The following is a 21187-nucleotide window of genomic DNA, read 5'->3' as shown; positions in this document are numbered from 1 at the left end:
TAAGAATTGCCTTGGTCATGGTATCTCTTCACAGCAATAAAACCATAACTAAGACACCCCCATATGACCTGCTCAGAAACTACATGTAGGCAAAATTACACAATCATGCCACAATGTGACCAGGTTCAGAAACAGCATGTGGGTGAACATGGCCATACAGTTTCATGTGTGAACAGGATGAAAATAGGCATGTGGGCTAACAAACCCATACACCTCACTATATGACCAGGCTTGGAAATGACCTGAAGAAAAACATGCCGATACATTATTCCATTTGACCCACCTCAGAAATGGCTTGTGAGCCAAAATGCCCATACAGTCCTGCATAGAAATGTCTCAGAAATAGCACATGGGCCAGATTTCTCACATACTTGTTACAAATGGCACATGGACAAATGGCACCCACCCACAGGATAGGTCTCATAAATGGCTTTTGAGCCAGCATGCTTGTACAACTCCCATAGGACTAGTCAAAAAAAAATGGCATGTGGCTCAACATGAACATACACCCTTCCCATGTAACCAGGTTCAGAAACGACATGTAGTCCAATGTGCCCATACAACCACCACTGCCCCCATAGCATCAGTCCAGAAATGTCATGCAGGCCAACATGTACATACACACTCCCATCTGACAAATGTCAGAAATGGCACATGCTCCAAAATACCCACAAATCCCCATATGATCTGCTCAATAATCACATGTGGGAGGAATTGCACAATTATTTGTTGTGGATAGCCCTGGGGTTGCTTGTTATTTGATGCTAATTCACTCTCCTGAGAGGGGCTTAGAACGAGGAATGAGTCACTCACTGTATTCAGGTGACTTCTTGTGAACCATCCCCTAATGAATAAAGGAGCCAATCACTGGGCAAGTAGGGGGGACTTCAGGGTTGGATAGGGGAAGAGAGAAAGGAGCAGAGAGAGAGGGTCTTTTTGGACGGGGATAGCATGAGGACAAGATGTGGCTACTAGTGTCTCCCAGTTTCAATGGCAGATCCATCAGGATTCACCACCAAAGCATTTAGATTGAATAAGTCTTACAAGATTAGGATTTTAGTTGCTGTGCCCAACTATTGAATTACCATTGTTTCTGAACAAAGTTTGTGTTGTATTTTCCTTTATGAGGCGGCTCATCTGAGTTCAAGGGAGAAAAGTACCGTGGCAAAGCATGGGTTTGCCTGATGTGCACCACAAAGGTTGTGGGGGATTTGAAGCATGGGGCTGGCATGGTAGCAACCCATCAGTGGGAACTTAGCAAGCTGGATGGAGAGAATTTGGAGCTCTGAGTCAGAAAGTCCCCACAAGATAAGAACTGGCTGTAGAGACCACTGAGGCTGAGAGTAGCAGGGTGTAGCATGGGAACCTGCCAGTTCTTTTTATTATTTCCCTCAACAATTATTCCTCAATGTGACTAGTTCCGGAAATGGAATGTGGGCCAAAATGTTCAAATCCTCCCCCAAGTCTTAGTTAGGCTTTTACTGCTGTGAACAGACACCTTGACCAAAGCAAGTCTTATAAGGACAGCATTTATTTGGGACTGGCTTACAGGTTCAGAGGTTCAGCCCATTATCATTAAGGCAAGAACATGGCAGCAACAAGGCAGGCATGGTGCAGGAGGAGCTGGGAGCTCTACATCTTCATCTGCAGGCCATATATGACCATCACACCCCCATATATGACCAGCTTGGAAATGGCATGTGAGCCAAATGGTCCATATACAACCCCAAGTGATAGGGTCAGATATGATGTGTGGGCCTATAGAATATAGTTCCACATATCACAGGGCTCAAAACTGGCATCCAAATCAACATGTCCACACATTCCCCCATGTGACCAGACTAGTAAGTGGCATGTGGGCCAAAAGTCTACACACATTCTCATAGGACTGGGCTTGGAGCTAGTGTGTGGGACAACATATCCATATACTGCCCCCATATGGCCAGCCTCAGAAAGTTATGTGGGCCCACTGACCCATTCACTTCACATACTACAGGCTTGGAATTCACATATGATCCAACATCTCCATGCATTCCCCCCATGTGATAGCCCTCAAAACTGACATGTGAGAAAGCATGCAAATATACCCTTTCATAGGAAAATAACATGTGTGTCAAAATGCCTGTACATGCTCCTATATGACCTGCTTGTTGATGGTATGTGGGCAAAATTGCCCATACATGCCACAATGTGATCAGTTTCAGAAATAGCCTGTGAGCCAACATGCACATAACTATATGACTAGTCCTAGAAATGGAATGTGATTCAAAATGCCTATACATCACTCCATGCAAAGAGCTTCAAAATTGGCATGTGGACCAACATGCACATACAGACTCCCCCAAAGTGACCAAGCTTGAAAATGGCAAGTGACCTAACACACTCATACACCCCATATATGATCAGGCTCATAAATAGCATGTGAACCAGCAGAACCACACCCCTCCATATGGATGGTCTCAGAAATGACTTATAGGCCAAAATACCCATATATCACTGTATATGAAAGCTTTGGGAATGACATGTGCACCAAAATGCCCACACCCATCCCCATGTAACTGGATTAGATCTTCTTCCATGTCGGCCAAATACATATATACCCACCCACAGGATAAGGCTCAGAAATGGCTTATGATCCAACATATTCATTCAGCTTCCATAGGATCAAACTCGAAATCGCTTGTGGGTCAACATGACCATACCCCTCCCATGTGAACAGACTGGGCCAGCACACTCATAGAAGACATGATCATAGCCCACCAAATGAATAGGCCAATATGTCCATTCACCCACCAATATAACAATTCTAAAAAATTGGATGTGGTCCAGTACATTCATATTCTCTTCCATATGATCGAATGCCCTCTTCTGGCTTCCACAGGCACCCACACACATGTGTGCACAGACACACATATATGAATAAAATATAAAACATCTTTTTAAAAAGTAATGAATTTGAGGCTAGCCTGGGATACATGAGACTCTGTCTTAAAAATAAAAGTCAAGGGTAGAAAGATGACTGGCTGCTCTTCCAAAGATTTCCCACCACTACTTCTGGCCTATGGGGGAACTAGGCATGTATGTGGTGCACAGATATAAATGCATGCAGGCGAAACACATACCCATACCCATAATAGAAATCAGGTTTTAAAACTAGAAACTGCACAAAGTCTAAAGAACTGACAAACACCTGCATCTGACTTTCCTATGAATAACTGCACTTTACAAGTTTATTTTAATATATGCTGAATACATAAATATGTAAGTATTTTTTAAATAGATTTTGCCATAGATTACCATAATGTATTATATTTTCAATGTTGTTAATGCTAGGCAGAAAATAAAATTTTATATTCAGTCTGTTCCAATTATGAAACATGCTTGGATACAAGGCATGGTGGTACACACCTTTAATCCCAACCCTCAGGGGCAGTAGAGGCAGACAGTGCTTTTAGCCTCTGGGCCTTTCTCCAGTGCCTTCTTGATGTTTTCTATCTGAAATGTTTAGAGTAACATTTCTCTTCTCAAGGCTATTAAAGTACTCACACATTTTTTTCATGTTTTCCCATTTAAATCCCTGATCTGCAATATAATTTATTTCAGTGAAAGTGTGAAGAATACATTTGCTATTTAAAAAAAAAAATGCTAGCCAATCACATTGACATCATTTCTGAATTAATTATATATTTTCTACAGATTTTAAATACAACTTGTATCAGGTACTAAATTATCGTATCCCTGGGAAACAACTTGGAAGCTATTGTAGCAGTTCTATTTCTGGACTATTTTCTTTGGGCAAGAGCTAGGGTTAATAAAGATTCTTTAATGTAGGCTTAGGCTCAAGAGTAAAGCTAAAGAGTAAAGAGCTTTGAGAAAGAAAGACAATCCTGAGCGTAGGGTTACGGCTTCTCTAAAAGAATCACATGTTCTCTTGTTGTGGTACCAAGGTCAAAATATTTTAACTTTGTCATTTAACATCTAATAAGACATTTTATCTTCACTTTCTTTAAAATTTTCTTATTTATTACTCTTATTATTCATAGTTCAAATATTACTCATTGAACACCGACTCCTACGACACAGGAGACTCCCTCTCAAGTGCTGGAACAGGAGAAGTATGGGTCATGCCGGCAGAGTGCTTGAGTAGTCTGGAGGAGGATGTTGGCCATGAAACAATTTTAATGAAGGTTGTGATAAATTTGAAGAAAGAAAGAGGTAGGATGATGCAATAGAAGGCAATCCTGTAGGATGCTAATCAAAGAGCATCCTTCTGAGGAGGGGACATTTACCCTGCAGAGGAGCATGACCAACAGAAGGAAGAACAAGACATTTGAGGTGATAGAGGTGTGATGATACAATCCCATAATCCTCCACTCAAGAGACTGGCACAGAGCATCAGGAGTCAAGGTCCTTCTCAGCTATGTAGCAAGCTGAAGAGCATAAAACATACACTACATACAACCCACATGCATGCACACACACACACACCAAAGGAAGGAGAAGATTGACAGGCCCAAGTTTGCATAAAAGAAAGGGTCATGAGGTTGCTGCAGCATGGAAACCAAAGGTGAACATCTTTGATTTCCTTCTTGCCCACACTCACTGTCTATCTCTCTCTGTGCTACAAAGGTTCACTACTGGGGCTGCATAGATACCCTTCAGTTTCCCATTGAGTCCTGTCACCTTGCACCACCAGTAGAAGCTGAGAAGACAAGTGGAGAGTGGAATTGGGTTTCTTCAAAGCCCTCCCTGAGGGTTGCAACATCTACTGAAGGCTATAGCTCTGCCTACTGTGTGGATCTGTCACTATGCTCGGGCCTTAACTGGTAATGTCTCCACCCTTGGTGGCTGTAACTTCTCACATTTTTTGATCTAAAATACACCCTTACCTTTAAACAAACTTCTGTCTTTGAAACACATATTCTTTGAGATATTTGAAGTTTCGGTGTTTTGATTCTTTGATTGTTTCATTCTGTGGTGCTGGGGTGGAGCCGAAGACCCTGAGCAGTCTAGGCTGCACTTTACCCAGAGCCATATCCCCAGGACTTCAGGGTTTTGTTTTAAAGATCAAACTGGTTGCTGTGAACTATAAAATGAAGGTCACACAGAGAGAGAGAGAGAGATCTTGCTAGCAATGAGCTTGAATCCAGGGCTGACCTGGAGGAAACATGAACGATTGGACACAGGGAATCACATGTCTGAGCTTCATTCATTTGCTCATTAATGTTTTCAGCAAGTATTTATATAACCAGTATTATTATTATTATTATTGGAATAATACTATTCTTCTAGGAACTCTGGAGAGACAGATAAATTATACAATATGCTTAAAAGAGACAAAGGGCAAGGTAAAAAGATAAAGAGTTAAGGAACAGGGTAGAAAAGAGGGCAGAATTTTAACTGACCCATCACTGAGGTGAGATTTGACTTTATGTTTGGAGAAAGAAACAGATGAGACATTGGAGACTCTTTCAAGCAGTAAACTCGACCTCAGTGACAGCTTCTATGTGTGGCCATGGCAAACACATCAGAGGCTGATAGGGCTGGAGCTCTGGAGCCTGGGAAGAGTGGGAGAGAGTGAGGCCAGAGAGCCCACAGAAGCACTCACAGAAGCTCCTCTTGACCAATTGCTCTTTGTCACAGGGGTGGGAAGAAACAATAGGCATTAGTTCTACCTAATTACACCTAGGCACTGTCTAGAAAGGAAAGATGGGCTAATTTCCCAAGTGCTTTGGAAATTACAGGGAGTTGGCAGCTAAAATACTTTGGGTCATCACGGGAATGGATGAAGGATGGGCTTTGAATCATCAAAGCAAAGACATTGATTTCCATTTCCACTAAGGGAAATGTTTAATTGTCTTCTCAGAACACCTCTGGGAGAACAAAAGAGAAAGAAAAGTTATCCCTCTCTCTCCACCCATGAGCAGTTGTCCTAAAACTGCCTGATGTATCTGTGGCATGAACACTGCACACATACACACAAAATATAAATAAGTGTAATTTTTAACAGAACTTGGATTTTTCTTACAATGAACAGAGGACTTAAAAACTTCATAAGAAGGGAGCTGGAGAGATGATTCAGTTGACAAAGTGCTTGCTTACACAAGTGAGAGGACCCAAGTTCAAACCTTAGCAACTATGTTTTTAAAAGATAAGCAGGGCTGAGCATGCTAGTGCATGCCTTTAATCCCAGCACTCAGGATGCAGAGAGACAACTCACAGATGGACCGCTGAGTCCAAGGCCAGTCTGGTCTCTAAATCAGGCCCAGGTCAGCTAGGGCTCTGCTAAACAAAGAAGCCCTGTGTTTAAAAACTAGAGATGGGGAGAAGGAAAGAAGGAAGGAAAAAGAAACAAAAACAAAGAAACAAAGGAAAATAAGAGAAAGAAAAACAAGAGAGAGAAGGGAGGGGAGGGGAGGGGAGGGGAGGGGAGGGGAGGGGAGGGGAGGGGAGGGGAGGGGAGGGGAGGGGAGGGAAGGGGAGGGGAGGGGAGGGGAGGGGAGGGAAAGAGGGCAGGCACTTGTAATCCCAGCACTGGAAAGAATACAGGTTGATCTACAGATCTTACTGGCCCAGCAGCTTAGCCTCTTGGTGAGATCTTGGTCCCAGTGAGAGACACTATCTCAAAAAACAATGTGGACAACACCTGAGGAACATCTGAAGTTGGATCCTGACCTCCATATATATGTACATACACACCCATACATTGAACAAGCACACACACAGCTGTATATGCACAGACATGTACGTGTGTGAATATAGACACACATACAAAGAAAGAGGCGGGGGGGGGATGGGAGAGAGAAAGAGAAAGATAATTTCCTGAAAGATTGCTGCTATCCCCTTTGCTCTCCAAATGGCCTCAGCACCTTAGACAAGGTCTCCAGGTGTTCTCCAGTTCCTTCCAGTTCCTGAAGGCAGTAAATGGATGAAATCCACATGTAACAGGAAGAGCTCAGACCAAAGTTGAAAGGCTCCTAATCTACCACTGCCAGCCACTGAGGAGCTCAGCTCTAGGCAACCCTCTAATTCTGCTGGGTCAGGGTCTCATCCACCTCCACAGGATCATTTTTCTTTGAAAGAAGATTCGGGAGGCCACCTCCAGGGTAACCAAACATGGAACTAAGCAAAGAACTACCTGTTACTTTGGTCTGCTGGAGGCTCTCTGTGCCTGAACACTGGCCCTTCAGTCCCTAGTTTGGTTCATTGTCAAATAAGGCAGATGTAATTAGATTGGAGTTGCCACCTGCTGTCTGTGCTTTGGTTGACCTCAAAAGAGATGTGTTCTTTGAGTCACTTCCTGAATCTGACTTAGAGGATATTTCTCCCCTAGAGTCAAAACATTAGAAACTTTAGACCCTTTCAAGAACCATAGATTTGAACGTAAACCGAGAACCCTGTGGACACTTTCATCCTAAATAAAAGAAGCAAGTGAAATGTTCTTCTTGGGGTATGGCCACTGCACCCATGAATACAGTGCAGCTCGGATAACCTACATAAGATCAGTCAACAATATCATTCAACATCCAACAGGCAGCACTAATCGGATTCAGTGGGTTATTAACAAAAAGAGAGATAAGAGAAGAAGTAGGGAGGGGGAGGTTTAGGGGGTTTCTAGTAGGAATGGCAAAGAGAAGTTGGAAGTTCCTGAGGCGGTTGAGGCTGCGTATGATCAAGATGCATACTTTACATATATGTAACTGTCAAAGGATAAATAAAATATATTCTCTCTGCTCCTCCCTGTTCCAGAGACAGCCGAATCTTCTTGTGCAGTGCCAGCCTCTTCTCATAGACAAAATGGTGAAGGTCGGTGTGAACAGATTTGGCTGTATTGGGCGCCTGGTCACCAGGGCTGCCTTCTGCTCTCCACATGGCAAAGTGGAGATTGTTGCCATCAACGACCCCTTCATTGACCTCAACTACATGGTCTACATGTTCCAGTATGCCACCCACGGCAAATTCAACGGCACAGTCAAGGCCGAGAATGGGGAGCTTGTCATCAACGGGAAGCCCATCACCATCTTCCAGGAGCGAGGCCCTGCTAACATCAAATGGGGTGAGGCCGGTGCTGAGTATGTCGTGGGGTCTACTGGTGTCTTCACCACCATGGAGAAGGCCGGGGCCCACTTGAAGGGTGGAGCCAAAAGGGTCATCTCTGCCCCTTCTGCCGATGCCCCCATGTTTGTGATGGGTGTGAACCACGAGAAATATGACAACTCACTCAAGATTGTCAGCAATGCATCCTGCACCACCAACTGCTTAGCCCCCCTGGCCAAGGTCATCCATGACAACTTTGGCATTGTGGAAGGGCTCATGACCACAGTTCATGCCATCACTGCCACCCAGAAGACTCTGGATGGCCCCTCTGGAAAGCTGTGGTGTGATGGTCGTGGGGCTGCCCAGAACATCATCCCTGCATCCACTGGTGCTGCCAAGGCTGTGGGCAAGGTCATCCCATAGCTGAATGGGAAGCTCACTGGCATGGCCTTCCGTGTTCCTACCCCAATGTGTCCACCGTGGATCTGATGTGCTGCCTGGAGAAACCTGCCAAGTATGATGGCATCAAAAAGGTGGTGAAACAGGCATCTGAGGGCCCACAGAAGGGCATCTTGGGCTACACTGAGGACCAGGTTGTCTCCTGCTACTTCAACAGTAACTCCCACTCTTCCACCTTGGATGCCGGGGCTGTCATTGCTCTCAATGACAACTTTGTCAAGCTCATTTCCTGGTATAACAATGAATACGGCTACAGCAACAGGGTGGTGGACCTCATGGCCTACATGGCCTCCAAGGAGTAAGAAACCCTGGACCACCCACCCCAGCAAGGACACTTAGAGCAAGAGAGAGGCCCTCTGGTTGCTGAGGAGTCCCTATCCCAACTTGGCCCCCAACACTGAGCATCTCCCTCACAATTTCCATCCCAGACCCCCATAATAACAGAAGGGGCCTAGGGAGCCCTCCCTACTCTCTTGAATACCATCAATAAAGTTCGCTGCACCCACAAAAAAAATAAAATAAAATAAACTATATTCTCTTAAAAACTGAAATAGAGCCGGGCGATGGTGGTGCACACCTTTAATCCCAGCACTTGGGAGGCAGAGGCAGGCAGATTTCTGAGTTCGAGGCCAGCCTGGTCTACAAAGTGAGTTCCAGGACAGCCAGGGCTATACAGAGAAACCCTGTCTCAAAAAAACAAAAAACAAACAAAACAAAACAAAAAAAAAAAAAAACCTGAAATAGAAGAGAAGCAGATTAAGATCTGGCAGACATGCTGATATATGTCTGTAATCCTACTACTTGGGCGGCTGAGGCAGGAAGATCATGAGTTTGAAGTTAGCCTGGGCTACATATCCAGACCCTTTATCAAAAATGGATAAGGAAAGGGTGAGGAAGAGGGACAGAGGAAGAGAGGCAGAGGGGTAAGCAGCTAAGATCTGCCATGAGTTTTGTGAGCATTTAAAGACTCATGCCTATTTCTATGTATCCCTGACTACTCCATTTCCATCCCATTGATTAGGTGAGGCCCAATCAGGCAGACTAGAAGAACTGTGTAAAGAGCCATTGCAGATGTCTACATAACACATCAGAAACTCTTCTAGACTGGCCTCCATTCTGGTTCTCAGAGTTTCCCTTCCCTTTCAATTCTAAACTCTAATTCTTAGTTTTAGACTCCTGATAGCTAGTTACTGTAAATCTAGGCATGCTCATCTTTGGATTTTGATAATTGCTACTTGTCAATCACTCCAACTCATTGTAACCATGAATTAGAAATGACCCATGTTCCACAACTGTGTCACCTGGATCATGTCACATGAGGCCCAGAAAACAATGTTTTCTTTGGGCTCTTACATTTAGTTAGTTAGTTAGTTAGTTAGTTATGTGTGTCTGAGATGAAAACTCATGTAGAGTCTCTCTCTCTCTCTCTCTCTCTCTCTCTCTCTCTCTCTCTCTCTCTCTCTCTCTCTCTCTCTCTCTCTCTCCCATGTGGATCTGAGGAATTAAACTCAGGTCATTAGTCTTGGTGGCAAGTGCCTTTACCTACTGAGACATTTTGATGGCTCTCTAAAGCCCTTATTTGGGATAAACTGTTAGCCTTGTCACACTCTAGGGTTACTAACCAATCCACCTGGACATGAATAATCTGTGTGTATCCATCTCTACCTTGTCCTCTGCTTGACCTCAGATGAGGAAGTAGGCTTAGGAAAGATGACCTCAGTGTAGCAGCTATTCTTTCAGTTTTTCACAGACCTGAGTGTAGTGCTTTCCTGCCAAGTCCTGCTTAGCCATGTAAGGGACAAAATGACATGGTTCCCGCCCCCAGAACAGAGCAAGCAAGGCTTGGGCCTCCATGAGTGCTGGCAGTTGCTATGGCTAGAAGGCTTGTTTGTATAATAAATCATGTACATATTTTCATGCTCCTCCTTCGAGGAAGGTCCTCTCCACCAAGGTTAACGACTCCATGATAATCAGAGACAGCAGGAGTCTAGGGTGCAAGGGCATGTCTAATGTCTCAACAAAATGGTAGAGCAGTGTGACCTTCAGGACAGGACTTAAGGCTTTGGGAATGAACTCTGAAAACATGAGTTCAAAAATATATAATTTCTCAACTATGCAAAATATAAGGATGTAATATTAATTGTATAAGGAGGGTCACAGATCTAAAAGAACAGAGGCAGTTGCACTATGAGTCAGCTTGTCAGGAAAGTACTAAGGAAGGAGATAAAGGGACTTAGGATTTGGTGATCACAAGTCAAGATCCCACCCAGCTAAGGTTTTTTATTTATGCTTACAAAGGCAGGCAGGTTCCTGAGCTCAAGGTCAACCTGGGACAGTTTAGGTTCAGGCCCATGTGTAGTAATAATGGTAATTTCAGGGTGAGGTCCCACCCATCTGACCTATTGTCTGTGTTTGTGCTTGCTGTCTCTTTCTAAGAATCAAGGGGCTGGGGTCATGAGATGCTGATTCATGGGATAATCAAAAGTGAACTTGGGGGAATGACTGAATTGACAATTGACGTAAATAAAAGACTGGGCTTTTGATCTGCAAAAGATGGACTATCCAGAAAGGTTTTAGAATGTCAAGAAAAAATCTGCTAGAACAGAACACAGAGACAGCATTCTGGAAAGCTGTCATGAGCAGAACATAAATCGTCAGCTTGGATCCACAATTTGACTTCTAGTTGTTTCTTGGTTCCCAGACACCCCTTCTTTCAATCCCTCTCCAAGCTGAGGCTGGTCCTTGGCACTATCCAGCATCAAGAGGTCAAGTTCTGATGCATTCTTTCACAACAGAAAACCACAGGAACCTAAACTTACAAACTGATACACTTTGCTGGGCCAATGTCTTGTACAGTTCCACAAGAGAACACTGCCCTCATTAGTCATGTACTGCCTTAAAAACTCCTTGGTCGAAAGAGGATTTCAGAAGATGATGGTCCCATACGATTATAAAGCATAGTAACAACATCACCTCCTTGGTTTAAAGAATTATATTCAATGGTGATCACCCTGTGACATAATTCTCAGGACCTATCTTGTCATTAAGTAACATATAACTGTGCTTTACCAGATTCTCCAAGGCTAAGTCAGGGTTCTATAGAGGAACAGAACTTATAGAATGAATATGAAGAGAGAGAGAGAGGGAGAGAGAGAGAGAGAAAGAGAGAGAGAGAGAGAGAGAGAGAGAGAGAGAGAGAACAATGGCTGTCTACCAATGGAAAGTCCAAAAATCCAGTAGTTGTTCAGTCCACAAGGTTGGATGTCTCAGCTGGTCTTCAGTATATGCCAGAATCCCAAATAAGCAGGCTCTAATGCTAGAGAAAGAATGGTCTTACCACTGAGATTGAAAGCAAGCTGGCAAAGAGATCAAGCTTCTTTTTTCATGTCTTTTATTTTAGAGTGCTAAAAAAGTATAACATAAAAACAAAAATTCTAGGCCTTTAGGCCCAGGCTTGAGAATGTGACCTTTGAGACTCAATGCTCCAAGGCATGCTAATCGTAAAACAGATAGTGACATTCCTCCACCCACCCGATTCCTGGGTTCAGGGGGTGTTCATTCAAAGAAAGTCACCCTGACCGCTCCTGGAACCCACTATGCAAATGTGGTATTGTTAGGGGCTCATAGAAACTGTCTTGAGAAATAACCCACACAATTACCAGGTATTCCTTGTGACTCTTGTGACTTCCACTCCCTCGTGACTCTTAACTGGTATTTTTGGTATTTTCTAACAATGCCCTCCCCACCCCCTTGAGTTGTGGTTTATTCCTTTAAATACCCCCTTACCCAGCTACTCGGGCCCACAGTCCTCTACCCCTGCGTGGTGTATGACTGTGGGCCCCAGAGCGCACCTGGAATAAAAGTCCTCTTGCAGTTTGCATCAAGACCGTTTCTCGTGAGTGATTTGGGGTGTCGCCTCTCCTGAGTCAGAACATGGGGGAGTCCTCACGTTGTGGGTCTTTCAGTGCCAGCAGAATGTATAGCCCTGATTAAACATTGAGCCCTCCTCAAAAGAATTGGATTAAAAGTGAGTCTTCCCAGTCAGGTAGTGGTGGTGCAAGACTTTAACCTAGCACAGATTAAAGGAGGTCTGAGAGGTAGGCAGGTCTCTGAGTTTGATGTAAGCTTGATCTACAGAGTAAGGTCCCAGGACAGCCAGGGCTACACAGAGAAACCCTGTCTCAATAGGTAGGTAGGTAGGTAGATAGATAGATAGATAGATAGATAGATAGATAGATAGATAGATTATCAAATTATTTAAATTGGAAAAATCCCCACAGGTATACCCAGACGCTTGGGTTCTAGTTAATTCTAGATGTAGACAAGTCGTCATCCAACAAGGCATCACACCTAGTACTTTATTTCTCATTCACTCCAAGTCCCACTGAACTGGAATCATTCCCTAAGTCCAGTCCTAGCCACAAGTGCACAGCAGGGCTTCAACCTCAGGGCATTTGAGAAGCTTTAGCCTACTCTTAGGCATACCAGTAACTACTTAGCAACTTCTTCCCTGGAAGCAAAAGACAGGGTTGATGGGAAGCTGGGCAGTTTGGCCACTTAAGGTGGAATAATAGCTTAACAAAATGCCAAGTCCTTTTTGCTGCTGTGAGTAGATTCATACAATGGTAAGGCTCCATCAACAAGCATGTATCAGTGTCTCTATTGTATGCTAGGCCCTAAGATAAGTAAATGAGTCTGGATTAACCCCTCCCATCAAGAATGTAACAATAATAAAGAAATATTATGTGAAAACAACATGTTTTGGAAATAGTTTCTAGTAGCATTCACATAGTAGCTGCATGTCAGGGAAGACCAAGTACCGGTCTACTGGGCTTTAATTTCCCTTCTACTGATGTGATCATAAAGTATCTCTACATGTCAGAAAAAAAATAGTTTACAGCTGTCGAAATGTAAGAATATGAAACATTGTGGTATATAAACATATTTACATAGACTATACTGCCTTACTTTCTTGCTATAAAGTTACTGCATGCTCCTGTTAAAAATTCAAGGTTTTCTAAATGACAAAGGAAGTAGAATCCCAACCAGGCACCCACCAGAAATATGATGAAAAATAGAGTTTATGTTCAATCTCTGTGCATAATTGGGCATACACAAATACAGAAAAGAAGGCATACTCTATAATAAAAATCAGTGATAATAGGCAACCTATTTTACTCAGTTCTGCTAGATGTTTTAACATTGTATTGTATATGTGTTTTAAATGATATGATCTTAGAGATTCCACTAGAAATCAGACAGCGAGCACCCTGTCTGATGTTTTGTTTGCCTGTCAGCACACCCTGACTCATTCTGGGAAACCTTTCTTCCTTGTGGTTCTAGAGGGAGTGTCCAGTGTCTCACTTCTTCCTCCCACAGTCCTGAGCTGGACCATTAGCTTAATGTCATTCAACCGCGGTACAAAATAAGGGAACCAGAAACGTTTTCTGTGCATCTACCGTCCCCAGCCACCCACTCTCAGATTCAGTTCTGGAACCTTCCGCATGTAGGTAGCCTATGATGTTTAGCATTTGAGCTAGTTTATTTGTTTCTATTCTTTTTCCATGTCCCTTTTCTTGGCTGCATTAGTCATGCTCTTTGCGGCATTATGCTTGGTTATTGCGTCTCTCCTCTGATGGTACGCTGCCAGATTCCACATTTACTTCTGCTCTGGACCATTAGCCATCTCAAGTATGAGCGCTAGGGTCATTTCCTCTCACTGCAACCAATCCATTCTCATCACTCTGCAGAACTGAGCCTTATCAGCTCAGACTTTGGCCTTTCATGAATACCTCTTTGACAAGAATGCTCATTCTTAATGAAAATGCCAAGCAGAGAACCATCCTGACAGGGGGCATGACCCTCTGAACTGGGACAGACAGCATAGTTTCAGCATCTGGAAACCAGAAATAAGCAGCCAACCCTCTACCACTTTATTACTTTATTTAAACAAGTGGACTTTCACATACTGTGTAAATGGCTGGGAAATCACCAATAACTTCAACAGGATCTTTTCTCTTTATAAATTCATAGGCAGGACCCAGATTTACAAAATATTCACACAAAATATTTTCTTAGAAAAAAAAAAAAAAACATGTCCTAGTTACCTATTGTTATCACTATCAGATGAATGGATGACCACGTGTTTTTCTTTTTCTTGCCCCCGTTTTCTGCTTTTTTGTAGTTTTAGAAATTTTACCCTATCACATGAAGTCAAAGTCAGTAAATAATCTTGTTTGCATCCTGGTCCAAGCAAACCAACTGTACTGGTTGGTTTTGTGTGTCAACTTGACACAAACTGGAGTTATCACAGAGAAAGGAGCCTCCATGAGATCCAGCTGTGGGGCATTTTCTCAGTTGGTGATCAAGGGAGGAGGGCCCATTGTGGGTGGTGCCATCCCTGGGCTGGTAGTCTTGGGTTCTATAAGAAACCAAACTGAGCAAGCCAAGGGAAGAAAGCCTATAAGTAACATCCCTCCATGGCCTCTGCATCAGCTCCTGCTTCCTGACCTGCTTGAGTTCCAGTCCTGACTTCCTTTAGTGATGTACAGCAGTGTGGAAGTATAAACTGAATAAACCCTTTCCTCCCCAACTTGCTTCTTGGTCATGATGTTTTGTGCAGGAATAGAAACCCTGACTAAGATACCATCTGTGAAAATATTTATAAGAAAAGTCAGGAAATTTAAACTTTGGAGATTTGGTGATACTAAAACAGTACTATTCTTATTAGGTTTGTTTAAAATGCTACAGTATCATTAAAAAATAATTCTCATCTTTTAGATAAATGCACTGACATATTTAGAGATGGAATTAAGTCTATGGATTTATGGGTAATTAGTTCATTATGGGGTAATAACTGGCTGGAAATTTAAATACCAGGAATCTGCTGGTTTATAATTGTTGAAGTTGGACAACAGGTTCATGGTGCTCATTTCCATGTACTCTTTACTTTTATATTTGAAATCTCCTGTAATAAAATATGTAATGATGGTAAATATAACAATCACTTATTAATATTAATTAATACTATGCCTTCTTATAATAAGTAGGCAGGCATATCTTCTAATTATCTCTACCTATGTTTATGCTGTTTGTTTACTTTTTGAGACAAGGTCTCATGTAATCTAGGCTAGCCTTGAATTCACAGTGTAATAAAACTAGCCTTGAACTCCTGATCTACTATCTCCACCTCCTGAGTGTTGGAATCAGAGGTGTGAGCCACCAGACTGGGTAGATATCTCCATCTTCAAGACTCTCAGCTCAAAAGGTACTTTTTTAGGTAGGTACCAGCTGATGTACTTGTGTGCTGAAAGCCACATGGGCCACAGTGACAGGCTATGTGTCCCACTGTTCTCACCATATCTTTTGTGTTCATCTGTGTCACTGCTACTACTCTCTTGTAAAGTCAACATGCTTTAAAAATATTTACTATTTACTTTGCATATAAGAATAAAATATTTTAACTCTTTTTAATATTAATGATTTTTCTAAACCTTGTGTCTTAGTTAGAGTTTCTACTGCTGTGAAGAGACACCATGACCACAGAAACTCTTATAAAGGAAAACATCTCATTGGAGCTGGCTTACAGTTTCAGAGGTTTAGTCCATTATAGTCATGGCAGGGGAAACATGGCACCATGCACCATGCACCATGCACCATGCACCATGTAGGCAGACATGGAGAGGTAGCTGAGAGTTCTACATCTGGATCAGCAGGCAGCAGAAAAAGCATGAGCCACTAAGTCTGGCTTTTGTTTTTTAACATCAATGCCCATGCCCTAATGACACACCTACTCCAATAAGGCCTCACCTCTTTAGAGTGACACTCCCTATAGGTCTATGGCGGCCATTTTTATTCAACTACTATACCTTGCCTGGTCATTAATTCCATTATTTGGACTCCATTTGAACTCTGCACATACAAAGGAGATAAACAAACCTCGGTGATTATTTACTCTCCTATACTTAACTAAGAACATCATGTTGCATGTGAACCTTATATACTATATAGTTGTTTTGATGTTGGTTTCATACAGTTTTTTTTTTTTCGCTTTACTAGGCACAAGACCAGCAGTGACCAATGTCATCTTGTCTTTTTTTTATTATTATTATTATATGTAGGTACACTGTAGCTGTCCTCAGACACTCCAGAAGAGGGAGTCAGATCTCTTTACGGATGGTTGTGAGCCACCATGTGGTTGCTGGGATTTGAACTCCAGACCTTCGGAAGAGCAGTCAGGTGCTCTTACCCACTGAGCCATCTCACCAGCCCCCATCTTGTCTTTTTATACAAGCAATTATGTTAGGACCTGGTACATTTCAAATGCTCAGTATATATCTGTTCAATTAAATTAAGATTATTCCATTTATAAATCTATGCTTTTGTCCAGTATGATCACATATAATAAGACTAAAGAACATGAACTTATTCATATTCTATTCTTTATGCCACATTCTATTCTATTCATATTCCTTCCTGCTCCATAAGTCAGCTGATCTAAAACATTACTCGTTCCATAGTTCAGTTTCTATCTAAGGCAATAACAAGTGGCATCTATACGTCAGCTGATAGAGCTGTCATTTATGTTTTAAGGAACAGAGATCTAAAGAAATTTCCCTTAGCACAGATGTGATTTTAAAATATGACCCAATTTTTTTTTAATTTTTAAACACAATTTTAATAATTATATGGATGTGTGTCTGTGTTGGGGTATGTGCACATGTGTTGCTCACAGAGGCCAGAAGAGGATTGGAGTTGCAATTACAAACAATTGTGAGCTACATTCATGTAGGTTCTGGGTCCTCTGCAAACCCACTGAACTATTGCTTTAGCCCATGAGTTAATTTTTAAGACTGCAGCATACCAGGTTAATGATACTGTGCTACCCACCATTGAGAAAGATCTATTCGGTTTGAAGTAACTGCTAGATTTGAAGTACTCTGTAACAGATTTTAATGTATCAATTTTAAAAACAGATTCACATGGAAACAAAAGGACTTTTAGATTCTTAACTGAAATACTTGCATGACTATTAAACTCAAAACCTCCTGAAAGGGAAATCTGTTTGTCAGTGGGTTTGTTTGTTTGTTTGTTTTCATGTATTTAAATAAGTAACTTGGTCCATGAGAGGGAGGAGCCAGAAATCAAAGGCCTGATTGTGCTGGGTCCTTCTTTGTGGCCATTCTTCAGCTGGGTTCTCACTCAGCAGGCTGCAGTTGAAAGGAAAAGATCCAAGTTCTGCTTAAAAATCAGACTAAAGAGCTTGCTCAGCACCCCGCTCACATTATGCTATCTGCATTCACCACTTAAAAGTCTTTGGATAGTAAATTGTATGCAATGACCTCAGTCTTCCAGGATATTCTCGGATTATAGGAAGCACCCCTCTGGCTTGCTTATGAGGAGAGGAGTATTTTTCATGGCTTTCCCTTTTCTTGAAAGACTCTCAGAACATCAAGATCTTCAGGTATAAATTAGACCCGGGGAAGAATGTCACAAAAGCGCACTATTTTTCCTACTTGGTTAGAAGAAAGAGAACAAAACTGAATATTTCTGGTGACGACTCTCGCTCCAAGAGGGACAAACGGGTTGTTTTGTTTTGTTTTGTTTCCTTCTCTAACTATGTGAGAGTGAAGTTTTATGCACAATGTATTTGAAATAATATTCGTGCGCTTTCCTAATCAAAAGACTTCTGTGGAGCTGAGATGCAAGAGCATCAAAAGACTGTCAACACAGATCAATAAAGGCAGGTCTTTATAAGGTTTGATAGAATTATATCTTTTGTTTATAATAGAATTTTGATTATAATAGAATATAAAGGTATAACAGAATTTTGAGTATAGCAGGAAGGGATTTTGGAGTAGAGACTGCAGATGAATCACAATCAAAATTAGACAAAGATTACCCATGTCTCCTTGACAAGTTCACGGGTAGAGAGGGCATTTAGCCCTTGAGGTACAGCAACCATGCCTATCGTCCAGCAATCCTACAATCCGGCCCGACTCCGACGTAGAAACATACCCAAGACTGCGGCAAGGAAAATACGCGAGCAAGCCTGTCTCCCCTCCCCCGCTCCGTTCCCGCGGGATTGGAGTAGCGCTGGGTCGCTGACGCCATCCTCACGCCTCTGGTTTGCATGGAGCATGCGCCTCCTCCTCATTTCCTCTCCTGGAGCTAGTGGAGTAAAGCTACGCCCAGGCCCGCGTCCGCTGGCGGCGCAGGAACTTCAGCACCCGCGGAGCGGACAGCGCCCGCCGCACCTGCTCACCTGCTCTGGGCGCAGGAAGAGCCTGCATCCTCCTGCCAGCCCAGAGCAACTGCGCCGGAGGCTCCCAGACCCTCTCCCTTCCCGCACCCAGGCTCCTGTCCCTTCCAGCTTCTAAACTCCCCTTCTCATTCATAACAAAAGCTACAGCTCAGGGGCCCAGCGCCAGGCTCTTTCCAGCAGAGCACAGAGGAGCAAGAAAGAATGGGGTTCCTTTGGACCGGCTCTTGGATACTGGTGTTGGTGCTCAACAGCGGCCCAATTCAAGCTTTCCCCAAACCCGAAGGCAGCCAAGGTATGTGGACATTGCTCTGCTTTAGAGTTCTCTTTCATTTGGCCCAGCCAAGATAAAGCTTGATGTGACCCGTGAGCTCTAAATCGCCCTGCCTAGTTTTTCTCAGCAGATCTCGTATCCGTGCATATTGACAGAATATGCACGGTTTTGACTTCAGAGAACGAAGATGGATTTTTCTTTCTCCTTTACTTTAAAATAATAGAGCGATAACATGGTCTTATTTTGAAAAGGGGAGCGAGTACCTGTGCTTAAAGTGGCTAGGATTTTTTTTGCTCATTACACATGCAGGATATGATGATCTCTTTTAATGTACCAGCAATGATAATCCAAATAGTATATTTCCAATTGAAAAGAGCTAATAAGCTAAGAATTAGAACTATATGTTAAATTTCTGATCAGAAAAGTGTAATTGCATTTAATTCAGGATATGCAATAATATAATAAGCATACCAACTTTGATACTCACCATGTATACAATTGATAATCTTTGCTAATATAAATTTTATTTTGTAACCATTCAGAATTATTTCTCCAAAAAAATCTTTTTTCATTGTGTTTTTTATTTTAATAGGAAACATATTTGACCACCCAAATGCACAATTAAATTTATATTTATGTGTATTTATTCTAGACAAATCCCTGCATAATAGAGAATTAAGTGCAGAAAGACCTTTGAATGAACAGGTAGGTCAGATGTAAAATTATAACTCCTATGTTATCTTATTCACTGTTGTCACTTACTGTAGTTTCCTTGTGATATTTTAGCCATTTTACATTTATAAACTCCAAGACATTAATAATAAATTGACAAAAACTAAGATGATAAATCTAGTTCTACTAATTCTGTGTTCTCACAATTAGTGCACTGAGTTCTTATAGCACATGGGCTGAGGCATGATGATAACCCAGTGAGATCAATACTGTAGCTACTCTTATAAGACTGTCTAGTTTACCAAAGTGTGTGCATGGCTTGTTTTGTTTTCTTTGAGACAGAGCCTTGCTCGGTAGCTTTGATTGCCCTACAACTCTTGATCTTTCTGCCCCTTCCTCTTGAGTGCTGGGATTGTAGGCACATGCTACCACACTTGGTTGAAGATTTGTCTTTTGTCAGTATCACAGGAAAAAGGAATTAATTGATTAAAGCATATCAGCCCTTTGTTTTGTCTCATTTAATCCTTACAACAGTGCTTTCTGCCTGCATTTTACAAACAGAACTAAATCACATAGAGAGTAAATCATGTGGCATTGATAAGAAGTGAAGCAAGGATTTAAAAGCAGATCTGTCTCCTGTTTGTCTCACAGATCGCTGAGGCAGAGGCAGACAAGATTAAAAAGGCATACCCTTCAGGTAAAAAAGAAACCACACTGCTGTTCAGTTAAATATGTGGGTCACAGAATTCTAAACTAAAATGCATGTGTTGGGCTTGGAACTTTCCTTCCAGAAAGCAAGCCGAGTGGAAGCAATTATTCTTCTGTCGATAACTTGAATCTGCTGAGGGCAATAACAGAAAAGGAAACCGTTGAGAAAGAGAAACAATCCATAAGAAGCCCCCCGTTTGATAACCAACTGAATGTGGAAGACGCTGATTCAACCAAAAATCGGAAACTGATCGATGAGTACGATTCTACCAAGAGCGGACTGGACCACAAGTTTCAAGGTAAATGATTAACCAGGGGCTTTGCTGCCTTCTCTTCTCACTCTGAGTTTCTCATTACATATTAAGAAAAGGTCACATGCTTTCAAAATGTATTGAATGCACGTATAACCTTTTATTCATCAAGTCCAAAGCTGAGGTCAAACCAAAGTTGACCTATAACATACAAAAACCTAGAGTCCCAATTTTCCCCTTTAAAGATCCCTTTACCAAAACAGGTATGGTGGCTCAGGCCTGGAATTCCGATCAACACTCAGGATGCTGAAGCAAGAGAGTTGTCACAAGGTTGGGTTCAGTCTGAGCTACATAGGATACCAGGCCATCCAGTCCCTGACTCAGAAAAAGCGAGAAAGGCAGAGATGGTAATTGGTTTTCCTTACTGATGCTTTAAAAAAAAAAAAAAGTTAAAACATGATATCTGCATTTTACATTATTGAACTCATTTTGCTATTTCTGTTTATTTTTAATAACTAGTACAAA

General features: G+C 42.2%; 1 protein-coding gene and 1 pseudogene across 2 annotated transcripts in view; both read left to right on the top strand.

Annotated features, from left to right (window-relative positions):
* Positions 1-7797: 7797 nt before the first annotated feature.
* Positions 7798-8845, top strand: LOC110302368 (glyceraldehyde-3-phosphate dehydrogenase pseudogene; annotated as a pseudogene).
* Positions 8846-18657: 9812 nt separating this feature from the next.
* Positions 18658-21187, top strand: part of Scg3 (secretogranin III) — a 40422-nt gene continuing 37892 nt past the window's right edge. For both annotated transcript variants that reach the window (XM_021172675.2, XM_021172674.3), the window contains exons 1-4: positions 18658-19052; positions 19684-19736; positions 20355-20400; positions 20495-20710. In XM_021172675.2, coding sequence (XP_021028334.1) covers positions 18962-19052; positions 19684-19736; positions 20355-20400; positions 20495-20710 — 406 coding nt within the window. In that variant the 5' untranslated portion in view covers positions 18658-18961. The remainder of the gene's footprint in view (positions 19053-19683; positions 19737-20354; positions 20401-20494; positions 20711-21187) is intronic.

Source organism: Mus caroli, unplaced genomic scaffold, assembly GCF_978045245.1.
Source record: "Mus caroli unplaced genomic scaffold, Mus_caroli_1 scaffold_11, whole genome shotgun sequence".
NCBI lineage: Eukaryota > Metazoa > Chordata > Mammalia > Rodentia > Muridae > Mus > Mus caroli.
This window is presented reverse-complemented; position numbering and strand designations above follow the sequence as displayed.